Here is a 15,997-nt window from a genome sequence, read left to right on the forward strand (position 1 = left end):
TAAGATTTTATTTATTTATTTGACAGAAAGAGACACAGTGGGAGAGGGAACACATGCAGGGGAAGTGGGAGAGGGAGAAGCAGGCTTCCCGTGGAGCAGGGAGCCCGATGTGGGATTCCATCCCAGGACCCTGAGATCATGACCTGAGCCGAAGGCAGATGCTTAATGACTGAGCCACCCAGGGGCCCCTGATTTGGAAAACTTTTTAAAAAATTATTTTTATTTTTTTTGTAACTATATTCCTTAAGGCTGTATTGATTTCAATTTTTATTTTAAGTTTTTATTTAAATTTTAGTTAGTTAACATACAGTGTAATATTGGTTTCAGGAGTAGAATTTAGTGATTCATCACTTACATATAACACCCGGTGCTCATCATAAGTTAAAAAAATTTAGATTATGCTTTCAATAGTGTTCCTTATAGCTTCTATGAACAGAGTTCACATCAATACATGGTGTTCAAAAAGATGATGCTGAACCCACTAATTCTGAATAATGTAAACAATTCATTATAATTTGTGCTAAATATTTTAAAACATAATTTTTTGTACTTTAATTTTTTTCGTCAACCTCACCTATTTCAAAACCACATATACTACCTGTGCAGACTTTAAATCTATGTTTTGCAAGGGGGCGCCTGAGTGGCTTAGTTGGTTAAGCAGCAGACTCTTGATTTAGGCTCAGCTCATGATCTCAGGGTTCTGGGATTGAGCCCCACATCAGGGTTCGCGCTCTGTGCTCAGCAGGGAGTCTGCTGAAGATTCTCTCTCCCTCTCCCTCTGTCTAGCCCCCTGCTTGCACTCTCCTTCTTTCTCTCACTGTCTCTCAAACAAATAAATAAATCTTAAAAAACAACAACAACGACTATGCTTTGCAGGGTATAATAGGTGAAGAGGATTAAGAGGTAATAAATTAAGGAAGTCGTAAATTAAGGAAGTCATGGGGATATAATATACAGCATAAGGAATATAGTCAATAATATTTCAATAACTTTGTATGGTGACAGATAATAACTAGACTTATCATGGGGATCATTTTGTAACGTATAAAAACATTGAATCGCTATTTGTACACTTGAAACTAATGGGATATTGTATGTCAATTATGCTTCAATAGAAAAAAAAATACTATGCTTTTCAGAGACTAAAACGCTGGATTACACAGTAAGAATATATTCCAGCTGACCTTATCTGAAACAGAAGTTATATATATACATATCTTGAGCTGTAGTGATGATTGAATATGAATTCTGAGAACTTGAAGACTGGTATTTCAGGGTGATATATTTTAGAAATAGCTGAGGAAAGATTTTTAGCTTTTCAAATTTAGTCTTTAAAAGCTAAGATGTACCATGTATATTCATGGAAATATTTTGTTTTCCTAAAATACCTTTAAGTGAACATGGATTCATTGAAAATAATATGGACAGATTGAATCATCTTGTTGAAAATAGAAAGCAGAGGAATTGATATAAAGGATAAAGGACTTTTAAACATAATTTGCTTGTGGGATGCCTGGGTGGTGCAGCTGGTTAAGTGTGGGACCCTTGGTTTTGGCTCAGGTCATGATCTCAGGGTCGTGAGATCGAGTCCCATGTTGGGCTCCACACTCAGCGCTAAGTCGGCTTCAGATTCTCTCTCCCTCTCCCTCTGCCCCTCCCACTCATGCTCTCTCTCTCTCAAATATATAAATAAATCTTTAAAAAATAATAATTTACTTGCAATATATATAAGTCAAATCATTATGCTATATGCTCAAATATACAATGCTGTATATCAATTATATTTCAATAAAACTGAAAGAAAAAAATTTGCTGAAAGAAATATAAGCTAAATAAAGGCATCATCTTTCCCAGCTAAAACTAAATTATTAAGGTGATAAGTCTTATTGGTAGTATAAAAGCAGTATTAGTAACTAATATGAGAGTTTGACAGTTCATTAAATTATTTCTTATCGATTATCTTATTTGTTTCTCACAGCAACATCTGATGCAGGCATTATCATCATTCTCATATTCCAAGTGAAAAATTTTAGACTCAGAAAGGATACTAGGCAGTAAGAGTTGTTTTCTGGTCTGTAGTGATTTTTTTTTTTTTTTAAAGTCCCACGCTGGGGAAATCACAGTCATGTATAGGTGGCAAGGCGAAACTATTTCCTCTCCCATTGACACAGCAAGCTCTGATGGCCAATGCTGCCTTGTTAGGACTAAAAACAACCTAACAAAACTCTCCACTATTTTGAGATCCAGAAATAGATATCAAGTCAATCCTGACTCCCTCAGGAATTTAGGTTGGCATTTAAGGAGTGGGAGTGTGTGGACTCTGGCATTAGGGGTTACTCTGATGTTCAGTCCCTCTGATGTTTACTAGAACACAGTTTTGGGGAAAAGAGGACAAGAAAACAGGCTAGAGATCCCAAAATGTAAGAAAAAAAAAATGAAGTGTTCCATACAGAATTTTAATTCTTTCAAGCTATTATTTCAACTAACCACCATAGAATGCTTTCTAAAATTTTTCTCTTTTGCTAATGTGAGATTGCCTTGTATTTGGAGGGCATATGTTTCAGTCACTACACAGTTCTCAACTTGTTCTGAAAGCCAAATAGTTCTGTTTTTAGAAACATGTAAACTACGTAGTTATCTGACAAAATTAGATTAAGATATGTGACTGGGGAGTGTGAAATGGAGTACTTCCAGTTTGTGAATTTGGAGAGCTTATATTGAAAAAGATTTGGAAAAAGAAGTATTAGCATGGATAGAGACATTGCATAACTATAAATGGGTAACTCATCAAAAAGATGTGAACAATCCTAAATGTGTATGAACCTAAAAATAGGGCTTCAAAATATATGAAGCAGAAACTAACAGAACTAAAGGGAAAACTACATTTATACAGGGAGGTATCAGTACTTCTTTCTCAGAAATAAATAGAACAATTTAATAAAAAACCAATAGAGTATGAAAGAACAATACTTTCAATCAACTTGATCATATTTACATTTATAAAATACTCTGCCACCAGCAGAATACAAATTTTTTTCAAATGCACATGGTCTAAGATAGACCATAGTCTGGGCCATAAAGCAAATCTTAACAAATTTAAATAATTAAAACCATACTAGAATAGGCAAACTCATAGAGACAGAAAGTAGGATACAGCTGCAAGGGGCTGGGAGGAAGGAGGAGGTTTTTGTTTAATAAATGCAGAGTTTCTATTTGAAATAATTAAAAAGTTCTAGAAATAGATAGTGGTAATAGTTACACAGCATTGTGAATGTGTGGAAAGCCATTGAATTGTACACTTAAAAATGATTAAAATGGTAGATTTCATATTATGTATCTTTTACCACAATAGGTAATTGGAGAAAAATTATTAAACATATTAAAAAATATGTTATCTAACAGAACAAAATTAAACAAGAAAACAATAGAAAGATACCAGGAAAATCCTCAAATATTTAGAAATTAAACATTACATTTCTCTCTTTCTTATTTTTTTTATTTTATTATGTTATGTTAATCACCATACATTTCTAAATAAACCAGGTGCCAAAGAGGAAATTTCAAGAAGAGTTAGAAAATATTTTGAACTGAATGAAAATGTAGCATAAAAAAATTTGTGGAATGTAGCCAGTACTTAAAGGGAAATTTATAGAAGCAAAGCTTATGATTAGAAAAGAACAAAGGTGTAAAATCTATAGCCTAAGATTTCAACTTAAGAATCAAGAAAAAAAGGAGGGGTGGTGCCTGGGTGGCTCAGTCTTTCAAGCATCTGACTCTTGATTTGGGCTCCAGTCATGATCTCAGGGTTGCTTGGGATTCTCTCTCTCTCTCCCTCTCCCTCTATCCCTCCCCCACCTCTCAAAAAAAAAAAAAAAAGAATCTAGAAAAAGGGAAGCAAATTAAATGCAAACCTTGTAGAAGGAAGGAAATAATAAAGATAAGAATAGAAATCAATCCATTTGAAAACAGAAAAATAATAGAGAAAACAAAAAAATCCAAATGACCTTGAAAAGATCAATAGAATTGAGAAACATCTAGCCAAACTGACCAAGAAAAAAGAGAAGATACCAACTACCCTGATATTAAGAATGAAATAGGATTCATCACTACAAACACTACAAACATTATGAGGACAATAGGGGAATATGATGAAAAATTTGATTTCCAGAAACAAAATAACTTAGGTGAAACAAAACAGTTCTTTGAAAAACACAAATTAATAAAACTCCTTCAAGAGGAAATGGATAACCTAAATAATGGCTTAAAACTTCCAACAAACAAAACTCTAGTGAGTTATACCAAATATTTAAAAATATATCAATTCTACACAAACTCTACCAGAAAATGGTAGGGAAGGAACACTTCCCAACTTATTGTATGAGTCTAGCATTACCATGATAATAAAACAAGCAAAAAAGAAAAAGAGAGAAAGAAACATAATAGAAACATAGACACACAAAAAAAAAACCTTTAAAATTTTAGTAAATTGAATCCAGCAATATTTAGAAAGGATAACACCTCATGATAAATTTGGGGTTTAGCCAAGGAATGGAATATTGGTTTAACATTTACAAATCTGTGTAATTTACCATACCAACAGAATACAAAAGAAAAACCACATAATCATCTCAGGAGATGCAGAAAAAACATCTATACTTGAATTTTTAAAAAGCTTATCAAACGAAGAATAAAAAGAAACTTCCCCCATTTTAGTAGGAACACCTGTAACTAACATAATGGTGAAAGACTGACTGATTTTCTTTAAAATCAGGCACAAAAAAGGATGTCCACCCTCACTGCTTTTATCTAACACTGTACTTCAGGGCCAAACCAGTGCAATAAGACAAGGAAAAGAAATATTATAAACAGATTGAAAAGAAAGAAAACTCTCTCTATTAACTGACAACAAATAGAGAATCCCAAAGAATGTATAAGACAGCTACTGAAGATAATAAGTGAATTTAGGAAAGTCATAAGATTCAAGGTCAATATACAAAAATCAATTCTACTTCGATAAAGTAGCAAAAACTATTAGAAATTGAAATTTGAAAACTATATGATAGTGGGGCCCCTGGGTGGCTCAGTTGGTTAAGCGTCTTACTTTGGCTCATGTCATGATCTCAGGGTTCTGGGATCAGCCCCATCTTGGGGTCCCCCTCAGTGCAGAGTCTGCTTGTCCCTCTTCTTCTGCCCCTCCCCCCCTGCTCATGCTTGCTCACTCTCTCTCAAACAAAATCTTTTTTAAAAAAAGAAAACTATGATAGCATAAAAATATGAAATATTTAGGTATATGCTAGCAACATATATGCTAAAAATTATAAATCATTGATGTAAGAAATAAAAGAAGACCCAAATAAATGGAGAGTATACTATATTAATGGATTGGAAGGCTTTTTAGAATATCAGCTCTCCCCAAATTTATCTATACTTTTAATGTAATCTCCATTGAAATCTCAGCAGAATATTTTGCAGAAATTAGCAAATTGATTCTAAAAATTCATAAACAGAGGACTTACAATAGCCAGAACAACTTTGAAATGGGAAAACACACACACTACTTGATTTAAACTTACTATAAACCTATGGTTATCAAGACAGTGTAGTACTAGTAAAGGATAAACATAGAAATCCACTGAATAAAACAGAGTTTAGTGGGGCGCCTGGGTGGCTCAGTCGTTGAGTGTCTGCCTTTGGCTCAGGTCATGATGCCAGGGTCCTGGGATCCAGCCCCACATCGGGCTCCCTGCTCAGCGGGAAGCCTGCTTCTCCCTCTCCCACTCCCCCTGCTTGTGTTCCCTCTCTCGCTGTGTCTCTCTCTGTCAAATAAATAAATAAAATCTTAAAACAAAAAACAAAAAAACAGAGTTTAGTTTCATACAAATTGGCCAATTGGTTTTTGACAGGTTTGTCAAAGAACTCAGTGGTGAAAAATCAGTTTTTCAGCAACTGCGATCAAACGATTTGACACCCATATGCAAAACTAAAAGAGAATTATCTTTCTGTTGTTGATTTATAATATTTTATTATGTTCAATTAACATACTTTGTATTATTTTAATTTATTTGAATTTGTCAAGATTTGTTTTTGCTTTCAGGTATTTTATGTCAAGTCTCATTATTAGGTGTGTACCCATTTAGTATTGTTATGTCTTCTTGTTAAGTGACCATCTTATAAATCTTAATGTCCTTTTTAATCCTAATAATATTCCTTGTTCTGAAGATTACTTTGTCTGATATTAAAATAGCCACTCCAGGGGCACCTGGGTGGCTCAGTTGGTTAAGCATCTGCCTTCAGCTCTGGTCATGATCTCAGGGTCCTGGAATCAAGCCCTGCATCAGGCTCCCTACTCAGCGGGAAGTCTGCTTCTCCCTCTTCCTCTATCCCTCCCCCAACTCATGTGTGGGAGAGAGAATCTCTCCCTCTCAAATAAATAAATAAAATCTTTAAAAAAAAATAGCTACTCTGGCTTCCTTTTGATCATTGTTTGCATAATACATCTTTTCCATCCTTTTATTTTTAACCTGTTATTATATTTAAACTAGGTTTCTTGAGAAGAGCATGTAGATTTTTTTTATCCAATGTGACTACTTTGATCTTTTAATTGGTGTGTTTACCATATACATTTAATATAATTATTTAGTATAATTATAATATAATTGGTATGGTTGGTTTTAGGTCTACTATTTTGCTACATATTTTTTTGTTTGCCTTTTCCCTCTTTCCTGCCTTCTTTTGGATAGTTAAATGGTTCTACTATTATATTCTATTGTATATATTACATTTTGTTATTCTCTGTCTGTCTGTCTGTCTCTTTTTCTGGTTTTTCTAGGTAAGATTTTCTCAATATCAATACTATTGATATTTTGAATTAGATAATTATTCTGAACAGTGTAGGATGTTTAGCAACATTTCTGATCTCTATTCACCAGATGCCAGTCACACATTTCTCCCAGTTATGGCTGTCTCATGATGCCAGTTGTCCCCTGGTAGGCAAAACTACTGCAAGTTGAGAACCACTGCTCTTGTTAGTACAATGGAAATATTTAACATTTCAGAGTCTACTTAGAGTAATGTTTTAATTTTTAAGTAATATCTAGAAGTTTACAACCACATAAATCCCTTACTCTTCCCTTTATGTTACAGTTGTCATGTGTTTTAAATGAACATGCATTTATTTTTTAATTTAATTTTTAAAGATATATTTATATATTTTAGAGAGAGAGAGAGAGACAGGGGGAGGGAGCACGAAAGCAGGGGAGGGGCAGAGGGAGAGGGAGAGAGAGAATCTCCAGCAGACTCCCCACTGAGCATGGAGTCCAGCTCAGGGCTCCATCCCACAACACTGAGATCATGACCTGAGTCAAAATCAAGAGTTGGATGCCTAACTGACTGAGTCACCCAGCTGCCCCTAAATTAACATGCATTTAAAACCCCATCAGACAGGGGCATCTGGGTGGCTCAGTTGGTTGAGCATCTGCCTTCAGCTCATGGTCCTGGGATTGAGCCCCATGTCAGGCTCCCTGCTCAGTGGGAAGACTGCTTCTCCCTCTCCCTTCCCACTGCTTGTGCTCTCTCTCTCTCAAATAAATAAAAAAATAAAAATAAAACCCTATCAGACAATGTGAAAATTTTTCTTTCAATAATTACACATATTCTGGGGGTGCCTGGCTGGCTCAGTTAGTAGAATGTGCAACTCTTGATCTCAGGATCATGAGTTCAAGCCCCACATTGAGTGTGGAGCCTACTTAAAAAATGCAAAAAAACCAAAAAAAAACAAAAAACCCCACATATTTTAATTTACTTTAAAAAAAGTATTCTATATTTACCCAGATATTACCTTTTTTATTCTTCTTTTGTTCCTAAAGTTCTAGGTTTCATCTGGTGTTATTTTCCTTCAGTCTGAAGAACTTTATCATTTCTTTTATTGCCATGTGTTCTTTTAGTTTGTCTTCATCTGAGAAGATTTTTATGTCTCCTTCATTCCTGAAGGATAGTTTTGCTGGATATAGAATGCTGGGTTAACGGTTCTTTCCTATCATTTTTAAAATGTTTTACTGTCTTCTGGCCTCCATGGTTTCTGATGAGAAGTCCACCATCATTATTAACATCATTGTTCTCCTGTATTTGTCTTTTTTTCCTTAGCTACCTTTAAGATTTTTTTCTTTATGTTTGGTTTTCAGTAGTTTGATTATAATGTGTCTGGGTATGATTTTCTTTGAGTTTATTCTGTTTTATGTTAACTTCTTGAATATGCAAGTTAATGTCTCTCACCAAATTTAGGAAGTTTTCAGCCTGTTTCCTCAATTTTTTTTTCTGCATCAGTTTCTTTCTTTCTTTTTTTTAAATTTTATTTTATTATGTAATGTTAGTCACCATATAATACATCATTAAGTTTTTGATGTAGTGATCCACGATTCATTATTTTCATATAACACCCAGTGCTCCATGCAGTACGTGCCCTACTTAATACCCATCACTGGGCTAACCATCCCCCCACCCCCCTCCCCTCTAAAACCCTCAGTTTGCTTCTCCAAGTTCATAGTCTCTCATGGTTCATCTCCCCCTCTGATTTTCCCCCCTTCATTTTTCCCTTCCTTCTCCTAATGTCCACAATGCTATTCCTTATGTTCCACAAATAAGTGAAACCACATGATAATTGACTTTCTCTGCTTGACTTATTTCACTTAGCATAATCTCCTCCAGTCCCATCCATGTTGATGTAAAAGTTGGGTATTCATCCTTTCCGATGGCTGAGTAATATTCCATTGTATATATGGACCACATCTTCTTCATCCATTCATCTGTTGAAGGGCATCTCGGCTCTTTCCACAGTTTGGCTATCGCGGACATTGCTGCTATGAACATTGGGGTGCCCATATGGCCCTTCTTTTCACTACATCTGTGTCTTTGGGATAAATACCCAGTAGTGCAATTGCTGGGTCATAAGGTAGCTCTATTTTTAATTTTCTGAGGCACCTCCACACTGTTTTCCAAAGTGGCTGTACCAACCTGCATTCCCACCAACAGTGTAAGAGGGTTCCCCTTTCTCCACAACCTCTCCAACATTTGTTGTTTCTTGCCTTGTCATTTTTTGCCATTCTAACTGGTGTAAGGTGGTATCTTGGTGTGGTTTTGACTTGAATTTTCCTGATGGCTAATAATGATGAACATTTTTTCATGTGTCTGTTAGCCGTTTGTATGTCTTCTTTGGAGAAGTGTCTGTTCATGTCTTCTGCCTATTTTTTGACTTGATTATTTGTTTTCTGGGTGTTGAGTCTGAGAAGTTCTTTATAGATTTTGGATACCAGCCCTTTATCTGTAGTGTCATTTGCAAATATCTTCTCCCATTCTGTGGGTTGCCTCTTTGTTTTGTTGACTGTTTCCTTTGTTGTGCAGAAGCTTTTTATCTTGATGAAGTCCCAAAAGTTCATTTTTGCTTAGCCTTTGGAGATGTATCTTGAAAGAAGTTGCTGTGGCTGATGTCAAAGAGGTTACTGCCTATGTACTCCTCTAGGATTTTGATGGATTCCTATCTCACATACAGGTCTTTCATCCATTTTGAGTTTATCTTTGTGTATGGTGTTAGAGAATGGTCGAATATCATTCTTCTTCATGTGGCTGTCCAATTTTCCCAGCACCATTTATTGAAGAGACTGTCTTTTTTCCATTGCATATTTTTTCCTGCTTTGTCGAAGATTATTTGACCATAGAGTCGAGGGTCCATATCTGGGCTCTCTATTCTGTTCCATTGGTCTATATGTCTGTTTTTGTGCCAGTACCATTCTGTCTGGTGATCACTGCTTTGTAATATAGCTTGAAATCAGGCAACATGATACCCCCAGCTTTGTTTTTCTTTTTCAACATTTCCTTGGCGATTCGGGTCTTTTCTGATTCCATACAAATTTTAGGATTGTTTGTTCCAGCACTTTGAAAAATGTCATTGGAATTTTGATCGGGATGGCATTGAAGGTATAGATTGCTCTGGTTCGCATAGACATTTTAACAATGTTTATTCTTCCAATCCATGAGCATGGAATGTTTTTCCATCTTTTTGTGTCTTCAATTTCTTTCATGAGTGTTCTGTAGTTCCTAGAGTATAGATCTTTTACCTCTTTTGTTAGGTTTATTCCAAGGTATCTTATGGTTTTTGGTGCTATTGTAGACAGATCATCTAAGCGGAAAATCAACAAAGAAACGAGAGCTTTAAATGACACACTGGACCAGATGGACCTCATAGATATATACAGAACGTTCTACTCTAAAACAACAGAATACTCATTCTTCTCAAACACACACGGAACTTTCTCCAGAATAGACCACATACTGGGGGGTCACAAATCAGGTCTCAACTGATACCAAAAGGTTGAGATTATTCCCTGCATATTCTCAGACCATAATGCTTTAAAACTGGAACTTAATCACAAGAAAAAATTTGGAAGAAATTCAAACACTTGGAAGCTAAAAACCACTCTGCTCAAGAACGTTTGGGTCAAGCAGGAAATCAAAGAAGAACTTAAACAATTCATGGAAACCAATAAGAATGAAAACACATTGGTCCAAAACCTATGGGATACTGCAAAGATGGTCGTAAGGGAGAAATACATAGCCATCCAAACCTCGCTCAGAAAAATAGAAAAATCCCGAATTCACCATCTAACTCTACACCTTAAAGAACTAGAGAAAAAACAACAAACAATGCCTAAGCCACACATTAGAAGAAAAATAATTAAGATTAGAGCAGAGATCAATGAATTAGAAACCAGAAACACAGTAGATCAGATCAACGAAACTAGAAGCTGGTTCTTTCAAAGAATTAATAAGATCGATAAAGCACTGGCCAGACTTATCCAAAAGAAAAGAGAAAGACCCAAATTAATAAAATTATGAATGAAAGGGGAGAGATCACAACTAACACCAAGGAAATAGAAACAATTATTAGAAATTATTATCAACAACTATATGCCAATAAGCTGAGCAACTTGGATGAAATGGATGCCTTCCTGGAAACCTATAAACTCCCAAGACTGAAACAGGAAGAAATTGACAACCTGAATAGGCTGTTTCAAAAAATAGGAACAGAAGGATAACTTCCAAACTCATTCTATGAGTCCAGCATTACCTTAATCCCCAAACCAGGCAAAGACCCCATCAAAAAGGAGAATTTCAGACCGATATCCCTGATGAATATGGATTCCAAAATCCTCAACAAAATCCTAGCTAATAGGATCCAACAATACATTAAAAGGATCATCCACCACAACCAAGTGGGATTTATCCCTGGGATGCAAGTGTGGTTCAACATTTGCAAATCAATCAATGTGATAGAACACATTAATAAGAGGAGAGAGAAGAACCATATGGTCCTCTCAATTGATGCAGAAAAAGCATTTGACAAAATACAGCATCCTTCCCTGATTAAAACTCTTCAGAATATAGGGATAGAGGGAACATTCCTCAAGTTCATAAAATCCATGTATGAAAAACCCACAGCGAATATCATCTTCAATGGGGAAAAGCTGAGAGCCTTTCCCTTAAGATCAGGAACATGTCAAGGATGCCCACTCATGCCACTATTGCTCAACATAGTACTAGAAGTCCTAGCAACAGCAATCAGACAACAAAAAGAAATAAAAGGTATTCAAATTGGCAAAGAAGAAGTCAAACTCTCTCTTTTCGCAGATGACATGATACTTTATGTGGAAAACCCAAAAGACTCCACCCCCAAATTACTAGAACTCATCCAGCAATTCAGTAATGTGGCAGGATACAAAATCAATGCACAGAAATCAGTTGCTTTCTTAGACACTAACAATGCATCTGTAGAAAGAGAAATTAGAGAAATGATTCCATTTACAATAGCACCAAAAACCATAAGATATCTCTGCATCAGTTTCTTTTTTTTTTTTTAAGATTTTATTTATTAATTTGAGAGAGAATGAGATAGAGAGAGAGCATGAGAGGGGGGAGGGTTAGAGGGAGAAGCACACTCCCTGCTGAGCAAGGAGCCCCATGTGGGACTCGATCCTGGGACTCCAGGATCATGACCTGAGCCTAAGGCAGTCGCTTAACCAACTGAGCCATCCAGGCACCCCTGCATCAGTTTCTTTATAGGACTCCACTGTTACAAATAATAGACTTTTTTTTTTTTAAAAAAAGATTTTATTTATTTATTTGAGAGAGAATGAAAGACAGAGAGCACGAGAGGGAAGAGGGTCAGAGGGAGAAGCAGACCCCCTGCTGAGCAGGGAGCCCGATGTGGGACTCGATCCCGGGACTCCAGGATCATGACCTGAGCCGAAGGCAGTCGCTTAACCAACTGAGCCACCCAGGCGCCCCAACAAATGATAGACTTTTGATATAGTCCCACAACTCCCTGAAGTTCTATTCATCTTTTTTCAATTTTTTCCTCTTTGTTCTTCAGAATGAATGATTTCTATTAATCTACAAGTTCACTGACCCTTTTCTCTGTCATCTTCATTCTGCTATTGAGTTCAGCCAGTAAAATTTAAATTTCAGAGATTGGATGTTTTAAAACTATTTTGTTCTTTTTTTATAATTTAAATTTTTTGCTGAGTACTTTTATCTTTTTATACATTTTATTTAGTGTGTGTTCACCTTTACCTCATGGAGCTTATTATAGCATCTATTGTTTTAAAGTCTTTGTCTTATAATTTCAGCATCTGTGTCATCTTACGGTTTGCACCTGTTCATTGTCTTTTCACTGAAGAATTCCCAAAGAACCACATTTCTTGGCTCTTTGCTTATCAGGTAATTTTGGATTGTATTCTGGGCTTTTTGAATATTAAATTGAGTAGATATGAATCCTGTTAAAATTCTCTAAGGGATATTATTATTATTATTATCATCATCATCATCATCATCATCATTACTGTTTTAGCAGGTGGTCAACCCAGTTAGCTTCAGACTGCAAGTTTTTAAAACCACTTTTTAGACAGCAAGCAAAACGACTGGGTGTGCAGCATCCTGGAACCCTCCATCAAGTGTGCAGATCCTTTGTGTCTCCAGGAACTCCAGGCCTCGCCATGGTGGAGTCTGAGCGCCTCTCAGCCCGTGGCTGCTGGGCTGCCTTCACCAACTTCTTATGCACCAGAAAGGGAACTCTCCTATTTGCTGAGATTGTGTTGTGCCTGGTGATTCTAATCTGGTTCAGCCTCTCAACACCAGGATACTCCTCTCTGTCAGTGGTTGAGATGATCCTTGCTGAGATCTTCTTTGTCGTCTACATGTGTGACCTACCCACCAAGATACAATCCATCAACTGGCCTTGGACTGATTTCTTCCGATCCCTCATTGCAGTCACCCTCTACCTAATCACCTCCATTGTTGTCCTTGTCGAGAGAGGAAATCGCTCCATAATCATTGCAGGGGCACTGGGCCTCGTTGCTGTTTGCCTCTTTGGCTATGATGCCTACATCACCTACCCCTTGAGGTAATAAAGACATACAGCAGCCCTGACTGACTGTGCAGATGATCCATGTTGGTGGACTCCCTTTATTTCTCTCTGAGACCTGGTTGGAGGTTTAATTCTTAGTTCAATTCTCAAAGCTTTTGCTAGGCAGTTTTGGGTCTGTCCTCTGCACATGCAGCTCAAGAGTAAACTAGGGCCTGTATAGTTTCTTACACAGTATTAAGGCATTCTCTTAGCCTCACTTCCTGCCAGGTTTGCTCCTCTGCCCTCTGCCCCACAAAGGCCCCCTTTCCCAATTCTTCTATGCTGAAAGGTGAGGTTTCTTTTTAGAGTTTTACCTGCTCGTATCACTGCTGCTGAGCAGCTCTGCATGAGGAGCCTGCCCTTGGGGCAAAACCACAAAACAGAAGAGGGGAAAAAAACAGAACACTCATTCTCAAATGTGTTGCTTCTTCAAGTTTAGACTCCACTCCACAATCTGCCTGATTTCATTTACTTTTTTTAAATTTAATTTTATTATGTTATGTTAATCACCATACATTACATCATTAGTTTTTGATGTGGTGATCCATGATCCATTGTTTGCGTATAACACCCAGTGCTCCGTTCAATACGTGCCCTCTGTAATACCCATCACCAGGCTAACCCATCCTCCCCCCCCTCCCCTCTAGAACCCTCAGTTTGTTTCTCAGAGTCCGTAGTCTCTCATGGTTCATCTCCCCCTCAGATTTTCCCCCCTTCATTTTTCCCTTCCTACTTTCTTCTTCTTCTTCTTCTTCTTTTTTTTTTTTTTAACATATAATGTATTATTTGTTTCAGAGGTACAGGTCTGTGATTCATCAGTCTTACACAATTCATAGCGCTCACTATAGCACATACCTTCCCCAATGTCTATCACCCAGCCCCCCCATCCCTCCCACCCCCCACCACTCCAGCAACCCTCAGTTTGTTTCCTGAGATTATTTCATTTACTTTTAAGAGTCCTCGGGTCATTGTTTTTGTGTATTTTGTCCAGAGTTTTTAGTTGTAATCAGAGAGATAGGTCATAGTGTATGTACTCTAACTTGATCAGAACTGGAAGCCACATTTTGAGAGTAGATGTAAGAAAAAAATTTTAAAGGGTGTTTGTGTATTTTGTCCAGAGTTTTTAGTTGTAATCAGAGAGATAGGTCATAGTGGATGTACTCTTAACTTGATCAGAATTGGAAGTCACATTTTGAGAGTAGATGTAAGAAAAAAATTTTTAAAGGATGTTTAAAGGATATCTTAAAAAAGATATATAAAATTAATATAATGGAAGAGTAAGGTCTTAGAGATCATACAGCCCAGTGGAATTCCCTCAGTAATTGCCTGGGGTAGGAAGGGGGTAAGAGTGCTAAGTATAGACAACACCAATCAAGTGTATTCTTAAAATAACTGACCAAAGTCAGACCTCAAGCATTCTAGTTATGCTGAGATATCTTGATGCCCTTTCTCATACTCTTCTTCAGTGGGTAACTTGCACAAACATCCTTTAGTGATGTCTAGAATAGTGATTTAGAAATTATGCTATTCAGAGCTCTAGGCATTCCATGGAGCCCATTCAGGACCAAAAGTAGTGCAGAGAGGGTATACTCTCTGGTACCACTCCCTGCTTCAATTAGAGCGGTCCACTTTTTTTTTTTTTTTTTAAGATTTTATGTATTTATTTGAGAGAGAGAGAGAGCATGCACACACACGAGTGGGGGGGAGGGGCAAAGGGAGAGGGAGTAGCTCAGCTGGGAGCCTGATTTTGTGTGGGGCGGGGGGAGGGTTGATTCCAGGACCCCCAGATCATGACCTGAATGAAGGTGAACACTTAACCGACTGAGCCACCCATGTGCCCCTAGCGCAGTCCACTTTTATCTGTTTCTCTTATCGGACTATGTCATAACACGTCATAACAACTAAGATTTACATTGGTAAAAAAAAAAATTGCCAGTTTGCAGTAAAGATCCTGGGATTGATGAGCAGTCGGCCGTATGTGATGGTGCTTTCCAACTCTTCTCTGATACTTATAAAGTAGTTGGGATACTCTAGATAGGAAGTACTGAGGACTTGTCAGGGATTGCCCCGGGGGACTAGGGAAGGTTCAGGGCAGTAAAAGTGTTTCTGCTTCCCTAATTTAAAGTGGCGGTCTGAACCCTGGAAAATACAACATTAGCTGTCATGAGCTTTTGTGCTTCACTCCCTCACTGCCAGAGCAAACTAGCTTTGCTTGATGACTCTAAGTTGTCAAGCCAAAATGATACTGACCTATTTTATCCATTTGGAGAATATTTGCATTTCATGAGGCTCCTGACAAGGGCAAGTACTTAACACAAATAAATTGTTTTAATACTTTCATTTAAGGAATCAGGCTAGTGGGGGAAGAGACTCTTCCTTGAGTATCTTATAATACCCAGATTATATAAAGGAAGTTAAATGATCTTGGACCCACACTTTAGGGTTAGGATGATGGCTGAGTAATAATGGCATTTAATAGTTCTCCCAATTTCTATTAAATATTCACTAAGTAGTACCAAAAGATGAAAATGCACAACAAACTCC

At 37.0% G+C, this 15,997-nt stretch overlaps 1 protein-coding gene across 1 annotated transcript; it reads left to right on the forward strand.

Moving 5' to 3' along the window:
* The first annotated feature begins 12,966 nt into the window (after positions 1-12,966).
* LOC118004596 (proteolipid protein 2-like) lies at positions 12,967-13,804 on the forward strand. Its single transcript, XM_034996011.1, has one exon. It carries the CDS (start codon positions 13,044-13,046, stop codon positions 13,452-13,454), a length of 411 nt encoding a protein of 136 aa, XP_034851902.1. The 5' UTR covers positions 12,967-13,043; the 3' UTR covers positions 13,455-13,804.
* Positions 13,805-15,997: the final 2,193 nt, after the last annotated feature.

The sequence above is a fragment of the Mirounga leonina genome, unplaced genomic scaffold, assembly GCF_011800145.1.
Source record: "Mirounga leonina isolate KUSES-001 unplaced genomic scaffold, KU_Mleo_1.0 Mir_93, whole genome shotgun sequence".
Taxonomy (NCBI): domain Eukaryota; kingdom Metazoa; phylum Chordata; class Mammalia; order Carnivora; family Phocidae; genus Mirounga; species Mirounga leonina.

What these genes read in the sequence shown, in the direction of transcription:
- LOC118004596 (XM_034996011.1), top strand. Translation starts at nt 13,044, where the DNA reads ATGGTGGAGTCTGAGCGCCTCTCAGCCCGTGGCTGCTGGGCTGCCTTC.